Genomic DNA, 24,615 nt, shown 5'->3' with positions numbered 1-24,615 from the left:
CCTGCCTCTGCCACCTCACCTTCCATGAAGTATTTGTATGGCGCTTTGGAGACCAGCCAGCCCCTCCAGATGTCCTTTCTCACCACATCCTCCAAGATCCCTGGGAATCGAGTGGTTCCCATTGGCAGATGAAGAAGCTGCGAATCAGATTGTCCTTCCTTTGCCCAAGGTCACATGGCTTGCAATGTCCTTTGTGAAAGTTTCTAATTCCAGGTCCTGGGTTCTTCCCACTTACAACCCGTTTGTTGTTTGACCTGCTTCCTTAAACTCGGTGCTTCTCAGTGAAGCAGAGGCATGCAAGTCTGGTTCCTTCTTTAGGTGCCAGCCTCTCCATCTGGATCTCCTCTGAAGAGCGCAGTGGTTTACACTCTTCACCCCAGGCACTTGGTAGTCACGTTTGCAGGACAATGGGTGCTCTTACTGGTCCAAATGCTAAATCTCCCCAAATGAAAGGCCAGCTGCAGAGCACGAGAAGAACAAGGGTTGAATGATTTGATCAGACATCTGTGGGGGCCTCCTGGCATTTGGAGTGTGAGCGCCTTAGAGAAACTAACCATTCTGGCCTGAGGGAGTTGGAGACAGTTAATCTTGGTGGTTCTGACCGCTCACTGCCCCAGAGGTCCCAGCCTGCTGCATGACTCAGAGTCCCCAACACTCCCCCTATTCTTCTCTCACTGGGATAGTTGGGAGGCCATTTCTAAGGCATTTTAATTTGGTAATAGCTTGACATGGCCTACTATGCCCAGGGCTGTGTGTTTTAGAAGTTACTGTTGCTTTCTCAGTGGGGGAGTTGGTTTTGAGCTGCTCCATCCAGGATATCTGACTGCCCTGCGTAGCCATGGGAAGGGCCTTTCCTGTTGGCTTCTGGCTTCCCATGCTCCTGCTAGTCTGGGCTTTTTCTTCTCCATTATGGATTACCTGAGTGCACAGACCTTGGACTATTCCATAGCCCAATTCTTTTTTTTTAATTTTTAAACATTATTATACAATTTTTAGAGACTGCTGCTGCTGCTACTGCTGCTAAGTCGCTTCAGTCGTGTCCGACTCTGTGCGGCCCCATAGACTGCAGCCCACCAGGCTCCCCCGTCCCTGGGATTCTCCAGGCAAGAACACTGGAGTGGGTTGCCATTTCCTTCTCCAATGCAGGAAAGTGAAAAGTGAAAGTGAAGTCACTCAGTCGTGTCCGACTCCCAGCGACCCCATGGACCACAGCCTACCAGGGTCCTCCATCCATGGGATTTTCCAGGCAAGAGTACTGGAGTGGGGTGCCACTGCCTTCTCCTTTTAGAGACTACTTCCCACTAATGCTTATTACAAAATATTGGCTATGTTCCCTGTGTTGTACAATACATCCTTGAACCAGTCTTACACCCTATAGTTTGTATCTCCCACTCTCCCACCCCTATTTTGCCCATCCGCACCCTTCCCTCTGGTAACCACTAGTTTGTGCTCTATATCTGTGATTCTGCTTGTTTTTCGTTATATTCCCTAGTTTGTTGTATTTTTTAGATTCCACATAAACATGATATCATGCAGAATTTGTGTTCCCCTGTCTGACTTATTTGACTTAGCATCATGCCCTCCAGGTCCATCTGTGTTGCTGTACATCCACAGCCCTGATCCTTGAGAAACTTCGCCAGAAGTTGATGGTGTTTATTAGAGAGGAAAGATTTGGCCAAAGGTTTGCTGTTGTACATGCATTTCTACGTGCATTTCTGCAATGCACTGTGTTAAAGAGGCGATGGCCATCCATCTTTCCTTTGCTTTGTGGAACTTTCTGGAATTCACAAAGACCATAGGAACCAACAATAAGAGGCAGGCAAGGGGATGGGGGTGCTATGAGAGACTCTTAGTGCCTCACTGAATGTTACACACTGCCAGAGAGCTTCTCTACCCCATCTCCAGCTGCACTGACCCCCCGTGCTGTCCCTGGACTCTGTGCGACTGTCTGTGATGGCACTGACTGGGATCCATGCCAGGGCGGTGTCCTGTTAAGAGCTCCTGTACTCATGTCAGAGAAAGATATGTTCAAATAGTATCCAGAACTTACTAGTTGTATGACCTTGAATAAGTCTCTTCATCTTTCTGAGCTTCTATATAAATTAATAATTAACAGCACCCTACTCACATGGCTATTGAGAAGAAGAATTGAAGAAACCTGTAATGTTCCTGTCACTGTGCCTAGTCCAGAAGTTTCCAGTAGGTTCAGTAATTGCACTGAAGTTTATGTTTCATTTCTGAAATACAGTTGTTTCCATAAGAAAATACTGTTATGTAAATTCTCTTGTTAAACCCTTGACCTTTTTTCGCCTGCGAAATAAAGGCCCAACTCCGACTTGTCACTCAGCATTTGTATTTGCATTTCAGGCTTTAAATTTCATTGTTAGGGAAGACTAAGAAAATGTAGATTTCTAGAAGAAAATGCATGTAGATACAGATGAGAGTTTGTCTAAATTCAATGAGCAGTGGCTCTGTATAAGGCCCTGGGCCAGGATCACAGGGCTGAGGAAATCACACATGATACACGCTAGGCAGTGGCATCATGGTTTCTGGCTGTCCTGTACAGGCACCAACCTCCCCCACCCCATACCCACCGCGCCCCTGTCCCTGTAGAAGGCAGCCCCAAGGGAAGACTTGCCGCAGGGCCCTGGCACAGCAGAGCAGCTGGGCATCAGTGTGCTGGCAGCTGGCCCAAGGGTGGAGGCGGGGGAGGTTGGGGCTGGGAACTGGCCAGCAGCCAGACCTCCCTCAGGTGCCCCAGCAGTCACGGAATGGGTCCTGTTCTTCCGCTTTGGTTTTCTCTAGACTGCACTGAGCAGGGTTTGGGGAGGCAGGGCAGTGACTCCAGCCCCATGTTGAACCCATACAGATGTTGAAGACCAGAGAGGTGAGATGACTTGACTACAGTCACACAGCAACAGATCCAGGGCTAGAACTCACAAGCCTTCTGAAAAATAGTCAGCGCTGTCTGACTTGTGGACTCCTGAGATTGCCTTATTTCCAGTGCAAGTCCATTGAGATTGTCAGTGAGAGTTCCTTCAGAAAATCGCTGGGGTCTTCTGTGTGCCCATTCTCTGTGCAAGGAACTGGGCTTACAGGGTTAAATCAGACCCTGACTTTGGGAATTCACAGCGCCATGAGGGAGACATACTACCAACAGTTGTAGTTCAGTATGGCAAGTCCCGATGCGGGCAAGCATGTGATGTGGGTGGCGGTGGGTGGACAATGAGCACAGAGGAGGCACTTGGCCCAATCTGGGGATCTAGGAGTTACTCCCAGTGAAACTGACATCTGAGCTGAGTTGTGAAGGACCAGGAAGCAGAAGGAGGAGAACAAGGAAGAACATTCCAGGCAGAGGGAATAGGATAGCAGGAGAGCATACTCAATGAGACCCCCCCAACATATATTTGATGTATATTCAGGGCACTGAGTACTTCCCACTGGCTGGACCATAGTATGTGTGAGAGAATAAAGGCAGATGAGGCTGGACACGTAGAAACATTCAAGAAGGATGAAAAGGCTGTGCCTGTGATTTTATCAAAGCCTGGGAGCTCTCTCCTTAGGTCTCCAGGGCACCAATCTCCTTGTCTGGGAGCCTGGATGGAATTCCTGATTTCCTTGCAACCAGGCTTACTGCAAAGAATCTATTGGAAATCCAGTGAGTTCCTTTTACCAAATTCCACAGAAGGGCCTTTTTGTTTATCTACTTATTCCTTTAGAATGTCCTGGCTCCTCCCCTCCACCCGCCTCTGGAAACTTGGTGTGGAAAAGGGACTGAAGTGCTGATTGTAGGAAATGAAGCTTGATTCAAGGTTTAAACACCAACAGCTCTTCATGAAACAGTAACCAGTGCCCGGCAAGCTATGACTCTCTCTCTCTCCCCACAGGCCTGCAGAGTTAGCCACCAAGTACGCAAACTTTTCAGAGGGAACCTGCAAGCCTGGCTATGCTTCGGCCTTGATGACTGCCATCTTCCCCCGGTAAGTGCTCGGGTTTCTTCCCATCACCTGGTTAGCCCGGTCATGGCCCAGGGCTCAGACACACCTGCCCCTGGCGGCAAGTGGTGTGCTCCTGAGAAAGTGAGATTCTGTGATGTCTTCTCTCCTGCATCCTTGAGTCTGTGGGTGCCTGAATGCCTGAAAGAACTTTGCTTTTGGTTGGCTCCTACCCTAGTCCTACTCTCGGCCCTGGTTACACCTTACCTCATCCTCTCTGAGCTTGTACCTGCCAGCACAGCTCGTTTCTGCAGAGGAGAAAGAGGAGGTAGGACCTATGTGCTCCCCTAGGAAGCCAGGTATCCAGAGGCAACCAGACAGTGCTCTGCAGCACAGAAGCTCGTAGTCCTTTTTAGAAGCTCTGACCTGGCTTCAGGGAGGCATGTCCAAATAAAGCAGGAAATAGAGCAGAGGAGTTTCTGAGGCTGGCTGTTTTGGCACCTTCCCTCTCTGTCCCTTTGGTGTCCTGGAGTTCCTGATTTCTTTGATTGCAGGCTGCTGAAAGAAGACCTGCCAAACCCTGGGAGATCCTTTCACCAAATTCCCCTAAGAGGCCTTGCTTGCTTGTCTGCCTTTTCCTTTCGGGTTTTCTTTCCTGAAGCCTTGGTGTGGAAAAGAGCCTAATGTGCTGTGATCATCTTGTCTGCAGTCCGAGTGCAGTGAGACCTTTGGGGTTGTTTCACTCCTTCAGAAAGCTATAGGAGTATCTGACTCAAGGGGTTGTAGGAGGGGCTGCTCAGGACCTCTGGGAGTCAACATGTAGCACTCAGACCACCAGAGGAGCCCTTGGGGTGGCCTCTTGGAGTGGGCTCTGCTCACTGGGGGAAGGGTATGCACCCCATCCCTTAGAGGTTGAGGTTAGGGCACACAGCGTCCTTGCACAGGAATGCTGACCAACAGCTTGCCCAACAGCAAACCCAGGATATTTGGTTATTATGGTCCCTTTCTTTCCTAACGTAAGCCATTCAAGCTTGCTCCTTGTATAAAATGGGGGCTCTGCTGGCTGAATATCTGGAGTTCAGATAGAGATCTTTGTCCAGGCTCTGTCTTCTGACTTGATTCCAGTATTTTGCTTCTCCAAGCTATTTACTGAGCACTTTTTCAGGGTCTGGCAGTATGTTCCATATTCTTACATAGGTTTTCTCAGACCTACAGGGCTCAAACCCCTGGGCCAGACACGTGTGAGTTTTTCTTGACCTGTATGTGGATTTTATAACTGAAAGTAATACAAGCACATGGGGAAAAGAACTCAATAGTAAAAAAGGGTATTTACTTCCACTCCAGACCCCAGAGACAGCCAATATACCATAAAAAGGAACAGACTGTATTTATTGTCCTGTGTCTTGCTTTTTACACCTAACAATATATCTTAAAGAGTATCCTATTATCAGCATATATGGATTCATCTTATATTTTAAATAATTGCATAATATATAATTGTTTGGAGAGATCACGATTTTATTAAAAATTCACTGGTTTAATTTATGTACAGTAAAAATTGCTGTATAGTTGTATGAGTTTTGAGAACACCTTTGTGCAGCCACCATAATAATCAATAGACTATTTCCATCATCACCTCCAAATATTCCTACAAGCTTCTTTGCAGTTAACCCCCCACCTTGACTCCCAGGCCTCAACAACCACTGTCCCTGTAGTATTTGCAGAATGCCATATAAATGGATCATATAGTGGCCTTTTGAGTCTGCGTCTTTTGTGTGGTATAATGCCTTTGAGATTCAAGCATATGTGTAGCAGTTGTTTGTTCCTTTTTATTGCTGAATAGTATTTCATTATACGGGCATAACATTTTATGTTGTTTATCTATTCAGCAGTCAAAAGGTATTTGGGTTAATTCCAGTTTCTAGCTATTATAAATAAAGCCAATGTAAACATTTATGTAGAGGATGTATGCTTCACTTTGTAAGAATTTGTCAATCTGTTTTCAGAAGTGACTATATTCTTTTGCCTTCCTGCCAGCAACATATGAGGATTTTAATTGCTTTACATCCCTGATATCAATCTTTTTTATTTTAGCTGTCCTAGTAGGTTGAGAGCAGTCTCTCACTATGATTTTAATTTGTATTTTACTAATGACTAGTGATGTTGAGTCAGACTTGCCTGTGAGCATCCAGGAGTCTCTGGCGAAGGCCATGGGTTGACATTGAGCTGCATGGGGTTGCTGCTACTACTGCTAAGTCGCTTCAGTCGTGTCCGACTCTGTGCGACCCCATAGACGGCAGCCCACCAGGCTTCCCTGTCCCTGGGATTCTCTAGGCAAGAACACTGGAGTGGGTTGCCATTTCCTTCTCCAATGCATGAAAGTGAAAAGTCAAAGTGAAGTCGCTCAGTCGTGTCTGACTCTTAGCGACCCCATGGACTGCAGCCCACCAGGCTCCTCCGCCCATGGGATTTTCCAGGCAAGAGTGCTGGAGTAGGGTGCCATTGCATGGGGTTAGGGGCACTGAATACAACAGGCCTGAGAGCCTCGGGGTGTGCTGCCATAAGTCCTTTCAAAGGAGGTAGCCATTACCCCTACCATAGTTTGGCCTCAGGGAAGGAACTACAGGGAGGAAACACAGCCCCGCCCATCAACAGAAAATTGGATTAAAGATTTACTGAGTATGGCCCTGCCTACCAGAGCGGGGCTTCCCAGGTGGCACTAGTGGTAAAGAACCCACCTGTCAATGCAGGAGACATAAGAGACAAGGGTTCAATCCCTGGGTCGGGAAGATCCCCTGGAAGAGGGCATGGCAACCCACTCCATTATTCTTGCCTGGAGAATCCCATGGACAGAGGAGTCTGGCAGGCTACAGTCCATAGGATCCGAAAGAGTCAGACATGCCTGAAGTGACTTAGCACATCAGAGCAAGACCCAGATTCCCCCGCAGCTCGTCCTTTGCATCAGGAAGCTTCCACAAGCCTCTTATCCTCACCCATTTCAGAGGGCAGACGGAACAAAAACCACAATCACAGGAAACTAACCAAACTGATCACATGGATCACAGCCTTGTCCTATTCAATGAAACTATGAGTCATGCCATGTAGGGCCACTCAAGATGGATGGGTTATGGTGGAGAGTCCTGACAAAATATAGTCCATTGGAGAAGTAAATGGCAAACCACTTCAGTGTTCTTACCTGGGAACTCCATAAATAGTATGAAAAGGCAAAAGATATGACACTGAAAGATGAACTCCCCAGGTTGGTAGGTGCCCAATATGCTACTTGAGAAGAGTGGAGAAATATCTCCAAAAGGAATGAAGAGGCTGAGCCAAAGTGAAAACGGCACCCAGCTGTGGATATGACTGGTGATGGAAGTAAAGTCGGATGCTGTAAAGAACAATATTGCATAAAAACGTAAAGTGTTAGGTCCATGAGTCAAGGTAAATTGAACATAGTCAAGCAAGAGATGGCAAGAGTGAACATTAACATTTTAGGAATCAGTGAACGAAAATGGACTGGATTGGGTGAATTTAATTCAGATGATCATTGTATCTACTACTGTGGGCAAGAATCCCTTAGAAGAAATGGAGTAGCCCTCATAGTCAACAAAAGAGTCCAAAATGCAGTACTCGGATGCAATCTCAAAAATGACAGAATGATCTCTGTTTGGTTCCAAGGCAAACCATTCAATATCACAGTAAACCAAGTCTATGCCCCAACCACTAACACTGAAGAACCTGAAGTTGAACTGTTCTATGATCACTCACCTAGAGCCAGATACCCTGGAATGTGAAGTCAGGTGGGCCTTAGAAAGCATCACTATGAACAAAGCTAGTGGAGGTGATGGAATTCCAGTTGAGCTATTTCAAATACTGAAAGATGATGCTGTCAAAGTGCTGCACTCAATATGTCAGCACATTTGGAAAACTCCGCAGTGGCCACAGGACTGGAAAAGGTCAGTTTTCATTCCAATCCCAAAGAAAGGCAATGCCAAAGAATGCTCAAACTACCGCACAATTGCACTCATCTCACACGCTAGTAAAGTAATGCTCAAAATTCTCCAAGCCAGGCTTCAGCAATACGTGAACCGTGAACTTCCAAATGTTCAAGCTGGTTTTAGAAAAGGCAGAGGAACCAGAGACCAAATTGCCAACATCCGCTGGATCATCGAAAAAGCAAGAGAGTTCCAGAAAAACATCTATTTCTGCTTTATTGACTATGCCAAAGCCTTTGACTGTGTGGGTCACAATAAACTGTGGAAAATTCTGAAAGAGATGGGAATACCAGACCACCTGACCTTCCTCTTGAGAAATTTGTATGCAGGTCAGGAAGCAACAGTTAGAACTGACATGGAACAACAGACTGGTTCCAAATAGGAAAAGGAGTACCTCAAGACTGAATATTGTCACCCTGCTTATTTAACTTCTATGCAGAGTACATCATGAGAAACGCTGGGCTGAAAGAAGCACAAGCTTGAATCAAGATTGCCGGGAGAAATATCAATAACCTCAGATATGCAGATGACACACCCTTATGGCAGAAAGTGAAGAGGAACTAAAAAGCCTCTTGATGAAGGTGAAAGAGGAGAGTGAAAAAGTTGGCTTAAAACTCAACATTCAGAAAACTAAGATCATGGCATCTGGTCCCATCACTTCATGGGAAGTAGATGGGGAAACAGTGGAAACAGTGTCAGACTTTATTTTTGGGGGCTCCAAAATCACTGCAGATGGTGACTGCAGCCATGAAATTAAAAGACGCTTACTCCTTGGAAGGAAAGTTATGACCAACCTAGATAGCATATTGAAAAGCAGAGACATTACTTTGCCAACAAAGGTCCATCTGGTCAGACTATGGTTTTTCCAGTGGTCATGTATGGATGTGAGAGTTGGACTGTGAAGAAAGCTGAGCGCTGAAGAATTGATGCTTTTGAACTGTGGTGTTGGAGAAGACTCTTGAGAGTCCCTTGGACTGCAAGGAGATCCAACCAGTCCATTCTGAAGGAGATCAGCCCTGGGATTTCTTTGGAGGAAATGATGCTAAAGCTGAAACTCCAGTACTTTGGCTACCTCATGCAAAGAGTTGACTCATTGGAAAAGACTCTGATGCTGGAAGGGATTAGGGGCAGGAGGAGAAGGGGACGACAGAGGATGAGATGGCTGGATGGCATCACCGACTCGATGGACATGAGTTTTGAGTGAACTCCGGGAGTTGGTGATGGACAGGGAGGCCTGGCGTGCTGCAGTTCATGGGGTCGCAAAGAGTCGGACACGACTGAGCAACTGAACTGAACTGAACTGAACTGATGAAGACCTACAAGACCTTCTAAAATTAACACCCAAAAAAGATGTCCTTTTCATCATAGGGGATTGGAATGCAAAAGTAGGAAGTCAAGAGATCCGTGGATTAACTGGCAAGTTTGGTCTTGGAGTACAAAATGAAGCAGGGCAAAGGCTAACAGAGCTTTGCCAAGAGAACACACTGGTCATAGCAAATACCCTCTTCCAACAACACAAGAGAAGACTCTACACATGGACATCACCAGATGGTCAATACTGAAATCAGATTGATTATATTCTTTGCAGCCAAAGATGAAGAAGTTCTATACAGTCAGCAAAAAACAAGACCAGGAGCTGACTGTGGCTCAGATCATGAACTCCTTACTGCAAATTCAGACTTGAGTTGAAGAAAGTAGGGAAAACCACTAGACCATTCAGGTATGACCTAAATCAAATCCCTTATGATTATACAGTGGAAGTGACAAATAGATTTAAGAGGTTAGATCTGATAGACAGAGTGCCTGAAGAACTATGGATGGAGGTTTGTAATATTGTACAGGAGGCTGTGATCAAAACCATGCCCAAGAAAAAGTAATGCAAAAGGCAAAATGGTTGTCTGAGAAGGCCTTACAAATAGCTGAGAAAAGAAAAGTGAAAGGCAAAGGAGAAAAGGAAAGATATACCCATTTGAATGCAGAGTTCCAAAGAATAGCAAGGACAGATAAGAAAACCTTCCTAAGTGATCAATGTAAAGAAGTAGAGGAAAAAATAGAGTGAGAAAGACTAGAGATCTCTTCAAGAAAATTAGAGATACCAAGGGAACATTTCATGCAAAGGTGAGCACCAAAAAGGAAAGAAAACAGTATGACCTAACAGCAGCAGAAGATATTAAGAAGAAGTGGCAAGAAGACAAAGAAGAACTGTACAAAAAAGATCTTCATGACCCAGAAAATCATGATGGTGTGATCACTCACCTAGAGCCAGACCTCCTGGAATGTGAAGTCAAAGGGGCCTTAGAAAGCATCACTACAAACAAAGTTAGTGGAGGTGATGGAATTCCAGTTGAGCTATTTCAAATCCTAAAAGATGATGCTGTGAAAGTGCTGCACTCAATATGCCAGCAAACTTGGAAAACTCAGCGGTGGCCACAGGACTGGAAAAGGTCAGTTTTCATTCCAATCCCAAAGAAAGACAATGCCAAAGAATGCTCAAACTACTGCACAATTGCACTCATCTCACACATTAGTAAAGTAGTGCTCAAAGTTCTCCAAGTGAGGCTTCAGTAGTACATGAACCGTGAACTTCCAGATGTTCAAGCTGGATTTAGAAAAGGCAGAGGAACTAGAGATCAAGTTGCCAAGATCTATTGGATCATGGAAAAAGCAAGAGAGTTCCAGAAAAACATCTACTTCTGCTTTATTGACTATGCCAAAGCCTTTGCACTGTGTGGATCACAATAAACTGTGGAAAATTCTGAAAGAGATGGGAATACCAGACCATCTTTTCCTGCCTCTTGAGAAACCTGTATGCAGGTCAAGAAGCAACAGTTAGAACCCATATGGAACGACGGACTGGTTCCAAATTGGGAGAGGAGTATATCAAGGCTGTATATTGTCACCCTGCTTATTTAACTTATATGCAGAGTACATCATGTGAAATGCTGGGCTGGATGAAGCACAAGTTGGAGTCAAGATTGCCAGGAGAAATATCAATAACCTCAGATATGCAGATGACACCACCCTTATGGCAGAAAGTGAAGAACTAAAGAGCCTCTTGATGAAAGTGAAAGAGGAGAGTGAAAACACTGGCTTAAAATGCAGCATTCAAAAAATGAAGATCATGACATCTGGTACCATCACTTCATGGCAAATAGATGGGGAAACAATGGAAACAGTGAGATACTTTATTTTCTTGGGCTCCAAAATTACTGCAGAGGGTGACTGCAGCCATGAAATTAGAAGATGCTTGCTCTTTGGAAGAAAAGCTATGACAAACCTAGAGAGCATATTAGAAGGTAGAGACATCACTTTGCCAACAAAGGTCCATCTAGTCAAAGCTATGGTTTTTCCAGTAGTCATGTATGGATGTGAGAGTTGGACCATGAAGAAAGCTGAGCGCCAAAGAATTGATGCTTTTGAACTGTGGTGTTGGAGAAGACTCTTGAGAGTCCCTTGGACAGCAAGGAGATCCAACCAGTCCATCCTAAAGGAAATCAGTCCTGAATATTCATTGGAAGGACTGATGCTGAAGCTTAAGCTCCAGTACTTTGGCCATCTGATGCAAAAAACTGACTCATTGGAAAAGACCCTGATGGGTAAGGTTGAAGGCAGGAGGAGAAGGGGATGACAGAGGATGAGATGGTTGGATGGTATCACCGACTCCGTGGACATGAGTTTGAGCAAGCCCCAGGAGTTGGTGATCGACAGGGAAGCCTGGCATGCTGCCGTCCATGGGGTCACAAAGAGTCGGACACAACTGAACAACTGAATTGAACTGACTTTTTTCCTTTGTATAGATGCATGTTTCTATTTGTTCTTTTTCTTTTGCTTGAAGAATGTCTTTTAACATTACTTATGAGGAAAATGTAATGGCAATGAAATCTATCAGCTTTGGTTTCTCTGATCAAGTCTTTATTTTACCTTCAGCTTCAAAAAGTTGTTTTTGACTGCGTATACAATTCTAGGTTGATAATTTGATAAACACACACACACAGTACTTTAAAGCTATAACTTCATTTTCTTTTGATTTGTGTAGTTTCTATGTCTTCTGTCATTGTTACTTTTTTTTGCTTTGTATGTAACGTTTCTCTTTTCCTCTGGCTACTTTTTTGAGATTTTATTCCTTATCACTTGTTTTCAGCAATTTGATATGATGCACTTTGTTGTAGTTTTCTTTATATTATTCTTGACTTGCATTTATCTAGCTCAGTGAATCTGTGGGTTTGTATTTACTTTTAATCAAATTTGGATGCTTTTTGTCCTTATTTTTTAAAATATTTTTTCTGTTCATCACCCTTCCCAGGATTCCAGTTACATGTATGTTAAGCCTTTCGTCCAATTGGTTTGTTTGATGCTATTGTGTTGGTGGGGTTTTTTTCTCCCCAATTTCTTATTTCTCTTTGTGCTTCATTTTGGACAGTTGATATTTCTGTGTTTTCACGTCCACTGATATTTCTTTTGTGGTGTCTAATCAGCTGTTAATCCCATCTGGTGTGTTTTCATGTCAGATACTGTGTGTGTAATCCCTGTGGTTCTATTAAGGTCTTTTTATATCTTGCACTTCATTCTTTATTATGTCCATGTGCTCTTCTATTGGTAATTTCATCATCTCTATCATTTCTGGGGTGGTTTCTCTTGATTGATTTTTCTCCTGGTAATGACCTATATTTGTCTAATTCTTCATATGCCTGACTGGTAATTTTTTTTTATTAGATTCAAAACAATGTGAAATTTATGTTTTTATGTGCAAGATTTTTTTTTTGTATTCTCTTAAATAGTTCTAGTTTTGCTTGGGTGTGTAGTTAAATTACTTGGAATCAGTTGTATTCCTTTGAGACTTGCTTTTAACGCTGTTGGTGCAGGTGTTGAGTAACCCTTTGTCTAGAGCTAATTTATCCCCATTACTAATGCAGTACCTGTCTGAAGACTTGACTCAGTGCCTTGTTGGTTGCAAGGCATTTCCACCCTGCCTGATTTATTTCCACAGTGCTTTTGTCAATACAAACAATGAATTTATAATTTTGAAAGTTATTGGCAAATTGTCCTCTGTAGCAGTTCTTGAATTTATATCTACACATAGTATTTTATAGAGTTGTCTTTGTCTATTTTCATCCAATACTTGTATAGCTTTATTATTTATATTTGAATTAATAATCCATTTGAGATTTTTATTGTTTTGTTTTGGTGTTAGGCATGATTCTTGGTGTCAGGATCTGGATTTGTTTAATTATTTTCCTTATGGGTAACTAGTGTTTTTTTTGATATTTTGACCAAAAAGTTCTAAGTAAATTTAGGAATTTGAAATTTGTAGCAACAATATTTTGACACAAGAGGTTTTGATACAGCTCTTTTGACATGTTAGTTTTGACCCCACCTAATGAAAACCAACTTAAATCTCTCTCTCTCTGTTTTATTACCAAGTGCTGTATGAAGCATATTCTCACTCTGTTCCTAAGCCTCACGCCTCCTTGAGTCCACCCAGTCACTGCCTCCCACACCTGAGCAAAGACTGGGGAGCAGGCAGTGGTAAAGGCACTGGTAAAGGCCAGGCTGATACTCTGGCCTGTCCAGGATGCAGAATCCTGCTTCTCTGGGAAGCCAGCCGGCTCACTCTCACACCTGCCTCCTTTCCTCTTCAAAACTTGCCTACCTGGATACATTGTCCTCTAGTGAGAGAGATGGGGAGGAGGGCGCATGAGATCCAAAGGAACTCAGATTTATTGAGCATCTGCTCAACTCTGTACAGTGGATTAGGGCTTTTCATCTATTGGTCTCATGGAAGGGAAAGTCTTCCCTGACCTCCGCCCATGAACACAGTTACTCTTTCCTCAACCCATCCCACTGCAGTGCTGCACACATTGCTCTGTTATTGTACTTATAAGTGTGTATTGATATTTCTTCTTCCATCATAGGCTGTGCACCCCTTAGCACAGAAATATGGTCTTGTTCATAGCTGCTATACTTTGGCAGACCCTTTAGCACTTAGTAGGTGCTTAATGCTTGTTACATGAATGGATATGGATCTCTGCCCTTGGGAGACTAAGATTCTGAGGGTGTGAGAAATGTTGATAAAACACTGTTTCAGTAGAGAGAGTTACCAAAGAAAAATAACTATTTTGACATGTCTTTGGATATCAGTTGTTATGTACTTACTGAAAGCCCATGTGCCTAGCGCCATACTAGGTATCCGAGAACACTTATAAGAGGAGTTCCTATTGGAGAGCACCTTATAATCCTAATCTTATTAATATAATAATCTTAAAAATAGTCCAGGTCTTCTGATGTTCCCACTCAAAACATACCCAGAAAACACACTTGCTTTATTCAAGTTATTTTATTTAGAATGGCTCATTGGCTTTTAAATAGTAGCTTTACCATTGATGATTCCTTGGTGGCTCAGATGGTAACAAATTTGCATGCAATGCAGGAGATCCAAGTTCGATCCCTGGGTCAGGAAGATCCCCTGAAGAAGGGAATGGCTACCCACTCCAGTATTCTTGCCTAAAGAATTCCATGGACAGAGGAACCTGGCAGGCTGCAGTCCACGAGTCTGTCACAAAGAGTCTGACACAACTGAGCGACTAACACACACACCAATGTGTGCTAGATTAGAAAGAGATGAGATGTGGGGACCCAACGTGCTCAGAGCGCTCTCCCTTAATAGGCTGTGCATGATCTTGGAAAAGTCAGAGCATCACATAACTCATTAGTCAAGAGGATGAAATGAGATGATGTATCTTGGGGCTATGAATGTTAGATCCTTCCAACAAAATTTAATATTAGACATTAATTGAATTCTGTTTTTTCAATGACTTTCATTAAATCAGGTTAGTTTTTTTTTCAGTAAGAAATAAAGATCCCAGAATAGGTCATGGTATACATTTAAAATGTAGGTTTAAAAAATATGTATAACTCATAAAAGCTTTTTAAAAATATTTTTACTTCCTTATTTATTTGGCTGGGCAGAGATCTTCATTGCAGCATGCGGGATCTTTAGCTGTGGCATGCAAACTCTTAGTTGTGGCGTGTGGGCTCTAGTTCCCTGACCAGGATTGAACCCAGGCCCCTTGCATTGGGAGCATGAGTCTTAGCCACTGGACCACCAAGGAAGTCCCTAATTCATAAAATCTGAATGGACGCTCCCCATTTTCCTAGCAGTGTTTTGCTATAAACGTACAAGTGGCTTTTTAAAAGTGCTTTGGTGAAAGATTGAGTATCATGTCTTTCTGACGGTCACCAGAAGAGCCATTCAGCATCAGGTGCAAGCGCGCAGCCATAGGCGAGGCCTGCGGCAAACCGTTGCAGCAGAAAGCAGAATCCAGACCCAGGCTGTGCCCAAGCACAGCAGCGACACTGACAGCCAACACCTACTGACGCATCAGTATTGACTTCCCAGATCCTCTGCTAAGAACTTTTCCTGTCTGTTCTGTGTAAGAATCTGCCTGCCGACGCAAGAGATGCAAGAGATGTGGATTCGATCCCTGGGTTGGGAAGATCCCCTAGAGCAGGAAATGGCAACCCACTCCAGTATTCTTGCCTGGAAGATCCCATGGACAGAGGAGCCTGCTGGGCTACAGTCCATAGGGTTGCAAAGAGTCAGACCTGACTGAGCACGCATGTACAAGCACAGTCTTCCCAACAATCCTCTGAAATAGAACAGTTATTGATACACTTTTAGCTCTGAGGAAATGGAGGCATAAAGAAGTTAAGCAACTGGCCTGAGGTCACATGGATAGGATGTTTTGAACCTGAGTACTCTGACCTCAGAGCTTACATGCTCAACTGCCACCTTCTACTGCCTCTTGCTGCTGCTGTCTTATGGACAGGGTGGCTGGGGGCCAGATCGCAGAGGTCTACCAGATGCCCTGTGGGGGCTCTAGCGGCATTGGTGTGGAATTGCCCTCTTGCCCAGCTCTACAGAGGAAAACCTCACTCCCTTGAGATGTTTGTTGCCTTGGGAAGGCCAGGGTGCATAGTGTGTGTCTGTAACTGTGTGTGTCTGTGATTCTCATACTACTAAGGAATCATTGCTGTCGTCCAAGCTGACCAAGTTCCCCAGAGTGCAAAGGATGGCCTGTGGAACCCTGCTGAGATCTCTGAGGCAGGAAATCGGGAGGAATGACAGTCCCAGCTGCCTGTTTGGGGAACCGTGCATGAGAAGGTGCTGGAGGCCCATTGCACTGCCCTGGGGGATTTGAAAATTTATAGTCTTCTGGCCAGGGTGACTGGGTATCTTGTATCCCCACATTCCAAAGCCCCTCCCCCTCTGTCCTTCATGGATTCTGGGACTTTTATCACTTCAACACCAGGGAGGAGTGGAAAGATGTCCTTGTAAAGCTCTGTCCCGTACCATAAATTACAGAGGAGAATAGAGCACCATCGGCTTCCACAGATTCATTGTCCTAGCCTGAGAGCAAGCTGAGTGTTCCCCCACTCCCCTGCCCAGGAGTGTGCAAGAGACTTGTTACTCTTGCTCTCTGTGCTTCCTCATTCCCCCTTATTCTTAATTTCTGTACTCTCACTTCCATTCCCACCACCCCTCCCTGAAATGCTCTTGTCCAGATCGCCCAGAAGGACTAACTGACACATCCAATGGGCGGACCTCTTTTTTTGACCTCTCTGAAACATTTGGCAGTATTGATCTCTTTCTCCATGTTGAACATTTTGTAACCCTCTTTTCATTAATGCTTGTCCAAACTCCCTTCTCATTCTCCTATTTCTCTATTATTTCTTTTCAGTCTCTTTTACAAGCAGTCTCTTTTTCCTGTACCCACCCTTAAATGTTGATGTAAAAAAAAAAAGAATATTGATGTCTGCTAGGCTTCAACCATGGTCCTTTTTCTTCTCTTCTCACTATATGTTAGCTTCAGCTACAAATATGTGCTGGTGACTCTCAAATCTGTTAGGACCCCAGATCTCTTCTATCTCTAGACCCAAATATCCAACTTCCTACTGAACAGCTCCACTTGGATGACTCTTGAGCATCTCAAAGTCAAAGTATCCAACTCACCAAATTTTCAATCATTCTAATCAGCCCATGTTGCCTATTTCGGTGAATGATACCACTATTCACTCTGTCACCGAAATCTGGGTGTGATTCTTTCTCCTTCCATTCTAAATCAGATATCCGGTTAGTCATCGAGTCCTGACAGGTCTACTCTCTATAGAGAAGTCCGGCCGTTCCCCTGAGCACTGATTCCCCAACCTCTCTTTAGAAACCTGAATCTTCATTCTGTTTACTGACTCCTTCATATCACTATTTAATTGTACTTAGGTTTTTCTCATCCCTTAAGAAGCTGCCATGTTTACTCCACTATCCTAAGTAGTAGTTGTTTAATTCCTAAGTAGTGTCTGACTCTTTTGTGACCCCCATGGACTGTAGTCCGCCAGACTCCTCTGTCCATGGGATTTCCCAGGCAAGAATACTGGAGTGGGTTGCCATTTTCTTCTCCAGGGGATCTTCCCAACCCAGGGATTGAACACATGTCTCCTGCATTGTCAGGCAGATTCGTTATGGCTGAGCCACCAGGGAAGCCCATCCTATAGTAAACCTAATGATAATAACTACCACATCATTCATTCAACAAATCTTTATTGAGCAGCTCCTAAGTACCAGATACTCTCCTAGGTGCCAGAAGCTTCAGCATTATGTAAGACACTTAAAATCTCTCCTCTTGATGGCTTACACCCCATTGGCAGCCACAGACAGCCTGTGTGTGTAAAATATCACAGTTTTATGGCATCCACAGCTTTATCCAGCCACTGTACTAAATATTATATGTTCATTGCCTATTTAATCTTTACAGTAGCCCTGTGGAGAAAATGCTACTATGCCCACTTTACAGATGAAAAAACTATAACCTCCCCAAGGTCACAACAACACAGAGCCAGGAACCAAACCCATCAATTCCACCTTGTGTCCTGAGTTATGGCTCTGAACCATGAACCTATAGGGGATTACAGATGCCTTTTGATTGGAGAATGTAAGTATCTTCAGTAGGTACTTCTGCAGTGAAATCCTTGGATGCTGGGCCTTTCTGGAAAGAGCAGAGTGCTGAGTAACTAAAGCTTCTCTGTGGAGTATTCAAGGGCTGATAGTCCTGCCTGAGCTGGACAGACTACATGCCTGTCCTTGACCTGGACTCCAGCTTGTAGCTGAAGAAACTACCATCTGTGTCCTGTTGGTTTCTCTGCCATCAATTTTTTTTTCCATGTGTTCCTAAGTGACATTTGTTCTGAATTCTGCTGGGAACCAATCCATGATCTGCTTTTAAAGTAACTCCACTTCTGGGAATTGCCTGGGGGTCCAGTGGTGAGGACTCCATGCTTCCACTGCTGAGGCCAGGGGTTCAATCCCTGGTTGGGGAACCAACATCCCATAAGCCACATGGCTAAAAAGGGGAAAAAAATTTTTTTAATTAAAAAATAAAGTAGCTCCACTTCTGGTCTCAACCTACCCCTGTTTCCCGACCTTTCCAGGAACTCATGCCCTGTAGCTACACCCTCATCTCCCTCCTCTTTGCTCTATCTTCCAGTCTTTATAGATGGATCTGTAGTACATGGCCAGAGTTGTTTTCTTTGGAGAAATCTCTTTCTCTAGATGACTAAGGACCTATATACTTCTTGCACAGGTGAATGCTGCAGACCCACCCAGTGAGATTTTTTTCTGGTTATAAACTCATACATCATAGACAAAGTGCTAGGCCTCCGTCTGCTCACCACTCCTGATGTTATCAGACGTGTCTTTTCTCCTGCCCCAATTCAGGACCTGAGGAGCTAGGTCTCATCCCCTCTCAAACTCTCCTAGCAAGAGTCCTTGGCAGAATGCCCCAGCAGGCATCTGTCAGTAGGGAGCCTATTAAGTGTCTTGGAATCAGAAGTGTGTGAACTGGTCTACAACAAGACTTTTGAGAAACTGAAAATACAGTGTTAGAAAGGTCTGTAGCAATTAGAGTAAGTTTTTGTCATTTGTCATCTAACAATTTTAAAATGGGGCTTCTTATATTTTATATGTGTTTTCATTTTTATAGTGATTCATTTTTATTATTATATTTTATAAAACGATCACTCTCTGTGACAGAATTGAAATTTGAAATGCAGCACAACAAAGTGAATCAGTTATACATATGCTGCTGCTGCTGTTGCTAAGTCGTTTCAGTCGTGTCGGACTCTGTGCGACCCCAGAGACGACAGCCCACCAGGCTTCCCCCTCCCTAGGATTCTCCAGGCAAGAACACTGGAGTGGGTTGCCATTTCCTTCTCCATATACATATGCAAATACCCACAACTATACTCCAATAAAAATTTTAAAAACAAACAAAAAACTGGTCCTTCTTCCCAGGTAGTTTGAGAAGCATGGACTATAGTGATGAGAGTACAGGCTTTGAAAGTGAATAGGACTGGTTGGCATAATCTCTCCAGACCTGCCTTTCTGCCTACCCACTGACCCCAGGATTAAGGGAAGCAGCACCTGGACACACACATCCAGGTGTATGTGCTCTGGGAGAGGTGAGGACAGCGGGTCCTGAGTGGAGGCGCAGAGGAGGCCCCTGAGCAGGGCTGGGCGATGAGAGTTTGACCCAGAGGATTCCTGGGGCAGGGGATGCGTGGGCTATCCCCGGGAAGATGGGGCTTCAGGAGCAAGTCAGACACCCTGGTGGGAGCAGCTTCTCCCCTTGCAGTCCCAGCTCCAGGCTCTGCCCGAGAGCAGGAAGCCTAAGTGCTTAGTAGCCCAGCGCCTGGTGAGAGCAGACCCGCAGGCTGCATTCTTGTGGTATTTGGAGATTGATCTTGTCAAGATTAGCAGCTTTGCTTTTCTTAGTTCAGGTACAAGATCCCCACGTGGGGAGCTCTGATGCCTGTGAGGAGCAAAAGCGGGCGAAAGCACAGAACGTGATCCTGGCCACTCACTGTGCGAGGTTCCAGGACTGGAGCAGCCCAGACAGACACTGGCTACTCAGCGGGAGGCGGGCCCGACTCTGAGCTCCACCCACACAAGTCCCGGGAGGGGCGGAGGGAGACGCTCTGCCCTGCGGCGTTGGGGAGCAGGTCGGCGGTGGCGGTTTCAGCATCTTGTGGCTTTTCGGGCTCCATCTGCTCCCCCACGGTGACTGGCCTCCCCGCATAGCTAGTGCTGGAGAGGAGAAGCAGGGCTGAAGCCTCACCGCTCCCAGGTAGAAAGAAGACTCCAGCTGATGCCTGCCTCCTGTCGTGTGAGCTTTCTGCCCCTATGCCATGCATGGAACCCAGGCTCAGGGCTGGGCTAGAGAGAGAAAGGAGATGATCCATATACACAGCTCAGAGGGAAGGTGGACAAGACTGTCCGGGGCTGCATGGAGAGGACTGGGTAACCTGGTCTCTACTCATGGGAGACCCTCGTGGGGGAAACACAAGCCTGTTTGCTGACCGCATCACAACCAGCAGGCCTGTTGACAGCTGACCTCATGACATCTCTGTGCCTCTCATGTTGGAACAGTCCCATCCTCCCTCCCCAGGTTCCCAGAGCTTGGTACAGGGAAGTTTCCTGCAGCAACACAACTTGAAAACAGATGGTTGCAAAACACAGAAGAACACCTTGGACTCTGTTGCTCAGCCCCTCGAGAGTGTCTGGGCCAGGCAGGGGCCAGCTGCAAAGCTTGCCCCAGGAAGCACACCGCCAAATGGAGTGAGACCCCCAAATGGGGCAAGGCAGGTACAGGAGGCCTGGGCTCAGAAACCAGCTCTCTGGGGCCGGATGAGGGATGGTTCTGTGCCTATCATCCCCACTACCCGTGGTCCCATGTGTCCAGGGGCAGTGTCATCTGTGGGGTTCTGGCCAGGGAAAAGGCTGTCTCTGCTTCATTCCCCATCTCCCCCACCACCCTCCTGAAAGACCCCAGGACCAGCAACAGGGATTCAGGCAGGACTTGATTCAGCTTGCCCCTAGGACCTTTTGAACCTTCTGTTAAGCGGCTGCCAGGACGACCATGTCTTTCTTTTCTTGCTCAGAGGCCAGTGCCCCACAGGTCCCCTCCCCCACAGTGGGCTTGTCTCCACTCCCCCCACCACCCCCAGGGAGGATGCAGTGAGAGTGATCGCTGGTTCGATTAGGCTTGCTGAGCCCATGTGGGGAAGGAAGGCCTCGGGGGCAGTGACCTTTTATAAAGATGTGGTCAGCAGCTGCCTCTGGTGTAGCCCATTCTTCCTGAGGCATGATGGAGAGCAGTGCCAGAGGCAGCAGGCTCAGCAGACCACGCCCCAGGCTGTGGGGAAAGACAGTTCGGCTAGGAGACTGGGGCCCTTGACCCAGCCCGGTCTCCAGCTGCTTAACAAAGCCACTGACCCTCAAGGAGATTATAGGGAGGAAACAAAGGGTTCAGGGGCTACAGGCTGGTGAGGTGTCTGTCCACACAGGCACAGCTGCATAGAGGGTAGGGGTGCAGGGGTGACCTGGAGAAGCGTTTGCCCAAGGGAGAAAGGAAGGACAGTCATCCTCTGCCCCGCCTCTGGATCCCCAGGGCTCTGCTGTGAGCAGCAGGGCTTGTCCTTGTCAGTTATTAGCCCCTTGCAGGCAGGGCTTGGGAGCTGGATGCAGAGGGGGCGGGGCAGGGACATGGGCTACAGGGCTAAAGCCACTATGTTCCCTCTAAAGCTGGAGCTTGCTCATTTTCTCCCCAGACTGTGATTAGGCCTACTTATTGGCCACCTTTCAGTCCTTTTCTGAGGGTTTTCCTGAATTTCAAGAAGTAGAGAAATTTGTAGCTGTGGCAGAAGTAGTCCAACCACACTGTGCTGCGAAAGTGGGGAAGGGCATGTTTGCCACCCGACTTCACCCTAGGTCAGTGATCCCTTGAGTTCGGGGCCTTGCCAGTAGTACCCATGCCAGGACCACAGAATCTCATTCCTGCTATCTTAGCAAAGACCAAATGGGGCCAGGGCTCACCTTCCTCAGTTGGGGCAAATGAAAAGAGCCTGGGTCTTGGAGGCAAACGAACTCAGGTTTGAGTCCCAGCTTCGCCACTTAACTAGCCATGGGACCTTGAACAAGGTCCTCTAGGCCTGCCCAGGTTCAACTTCCTCACCTGTCAAGTGGGAATAACAGCCCCTACCTTGTGGGCAGTCAGAAGACAGCCATGAGACGTGTGGTTCTGGCCGTCAGTGAGTGCACAGCAGTGGCAATAATTGTTGCATTCTGTCCTCACGCTTGACTGCCACCACTCCCATCAGGACCTTCCGGTGACGTGTCTTGGCTGGGAGCTGTCTGGAGTTGTACAGACTGTGCGTACAAACGCAGGTGATTGGCATCTGTTGATACAGAAATGCCTCCACATATCAGGAAGTGTGGTTTTTGGCAATCTCAGCCACACAGGATGCAACTGATAACCTGTAATTTAGTGAAGAAAAAAAAAAAGGAAAAGAAAGAAAGGGGAAAAAAGAAAAGAAAAAGTCTCCTGAACCCCTGACGGAGTTATCAGAGCACCTGGGAACTGATGCTGGCTGGTGCCCTAACCCCTGGGGAGTCCTGCCCTACAAACCATAGTCTTTTATACCTTTGTCTGTGCATACGCTGTTCCCCCCAGACTGGCATGCCCTCCGCCTGATTCTCTGCCTTGAGGACCACAGCCTCGATGACAACAGGCAGCTCAAACGTCACAGAGCACAGCGTCTCTTGTGTGCGTCTAGGGGTCCCTCCTCACATTCTCCACCTGTCAAACTTCAGCACAGATGGCGCTTCCCCTCCGAGGCTTCCCCTACATCCTTGGGCAGAGGTCGGCTCACGGCTCCCACAGCTCCTTGTGTGTCTCTCTGTCACCCCTCACACATAGCACGTAGTTCCCTCCCAGGTCCTCTAAGTTTCACCCTTAATGTAGCCTGTGTCACTCTTAGCTGAGAGTGAACTGGTGACAGCTCCCGTGCCCTTGCCTTTGTCTGTCTATGAGCGCGGTTGTCACGGCGGGCTTTGGGTTGGAGTGGGGTCCTGCTGACCTTCTTTTGCCATGTGCATGCACACCATGCCCCCCACCCCCACCCAGTGCTCTTTGCTTCCTTCCAGCAGCCACACTACCAGCATCAGCAGTGAGAAAGGTCTAATAAATTTATTCAAGGACATATTAAATTCTAGATAATTCTCCCCTCTAAACACTGAATTTGATGGGCTCCCCGAATAAGCACAAATAACTGGGAATTGCGTGTCTGTTGGTTCACTTATTTAATGCATTTTTTGTTCAGTGTCTGTGTTGGACACTGGGGAACTGGGTTTGAAAATACAGGCATGGTGCCAGATCACCATCTGGGGGACCTTCAATGGAGCTGTACCTCGGGGCTCCGGTGACATTCAAGCCAGGTTGAAAGGCAAGAGGCAGTGGAGAGCCCTCTCCACCACCTCCTGTGCTGGCCCAGCTCTGGCTACAGCACTAGGTGTCTTGGGTGAACATCCCACTTAGCTCTGTGGGCTGTGGCAGGGCTGAGAGACTGACAGCTTTGTAGCCTCAGAAAAACGGGCTTGTGAATGGCTCTCATGGAGCAGAGTTGTAACGAGATAGAAACGACATCTGAAAAGACTTCTGAGCCAGTCTTCTTGGCATGTTCACCCAAATCAAGCCCAAACAAAAGGCTGTTGATGCTGTGTCTTCCACACAAGTCACGAAAAGCTTCAGACTGAGAGTGAGCCATTTCTGTTTCTGCAGTCCAGAGACGATAAAGAATGAACACTGGCCGGGAGAAGTTGCCCCTAGAATTGCAGTTGTCTGTGCAGCATGTGATCTTAATCCCCCAGCCCCATGCGGAGGCTCCAGTGTGGCACAGAGTGCCCTCAGGGCCAGGGAGCAGGGCTCCCACATCTTCCACTTCTGAGGGGCCAGGACCAGACCCTACAGATCCCCATCTGGACACTGCCTTCCCCTTGGTGACTGCTTGCCCGGCGCCTCACTGCCTGGAGACCCAAGGCAGATTCTGCCCCTTCCCCAGCCCCTAAGCACCCTCTCTCTGCCAAGCCTTGTGCAGAGCTTTGGGAGACAGTGATCAGTAAGAAACAGTGCATGAGAGAGACAGGACAATGTGGTGACCACAGCGACAGAGCAAACCGAGGAGCTGTGCGCACCCAGATGAGGGGCAGCTATACTGACTAAGCAAGCAGGAAGGGCTCCCTAGAGGAGATGCCCCCTGTGCTGACAGTTGGAGGACAATTAGAAACTGACCAGGCAGAGTCTGGGAAAGGCACTCACACTAAGGAAGGAGATGCATTGTCAAGTAATCTGGGCTGTCCAGGGTACAGGTCCTGGTGGGAAGAGGCCTTGAATGCCACGCCAAGGAGTCTGCCCTTATGAGGTCAGCAAAGGTTTTGAGGGAGGGACAGTATCAAGTCTGTGCTCTAGAAAGATCATTACATCAAATGGGGGAAAGGATTAGAGGAGGTGGGACTGAGGAGGGAGCCCCTTGGGAGGCAGTGATGAGCACAGGATGGGTTGGTGAGATGCCGGGAAGAGAAGTGACCTTAGGTGGCTGGAGTCAGGGTGGCAGGAAGGAGTAGAGATGACCCCCACATTCTGATTTGGGCAGCGGGGGAGATGGTGGCCCTACTGTCTAAAGTAGAGACCACAAGGGAAGGGCAAGTTTGGGAGCAGCTGTTGAACTCATTTGGGGAAATACTGACCCTGAGGCTTCTATGAATCATCAGATACAAATGTGAAACACCAGGGTCCTTCTAG

The 24,615-nt window shown here is 46.5% G+C and overlaps 1 protein-coding gene across 10 annotated transcripts in view; it reads left to right on the top strand.

Annotated features, from left to right (window-relative positions):
- ST3GAL3 (ST3 beta-galactoside alpha-2,3-sialyltransferase 3) overlaps positions 1-24,615 on the top strand; it is a 214,608-nt gene that overhangs the window by 134,805 nt on the left and 55,188 nt on the right. For all 10 annotated transcript variants that reach the window (XM_006044555.4, XM_006044554.4, XM_006044549.4 and 7 more), the window contains one exon: positions 3,888-3,980. In XM_006044555.4, the coding sequence (XP_006044617.1) occupies positions 3,888-3,980 (93 nt within the window). The remainder of the gene's footprint in view (positions 1-3,887; positions 3,981-24,615) is intronic.

The sequence above is a fragment of the Bubalus bubalis genome, chromosome 6 (genome assembly GCF_019923935.1).
Source record: "Bubalus bubalis isolate 160015118507 breed Murrah chromosome 6, NDDB_SH_1, whole genome shotgun sequence".
Taxonomy (NCBI): domain Eukaryota; kingdom Metazoa; phylum Chordata; class Mammalia; order Artiodactyla; family Bovidae; genus Bubalus; species Bubalus bubalis.
Note: the sequence above shows the minus strand (reverse complement) of the source record. Positions and strands in the feature narration are given on the sequence as shown.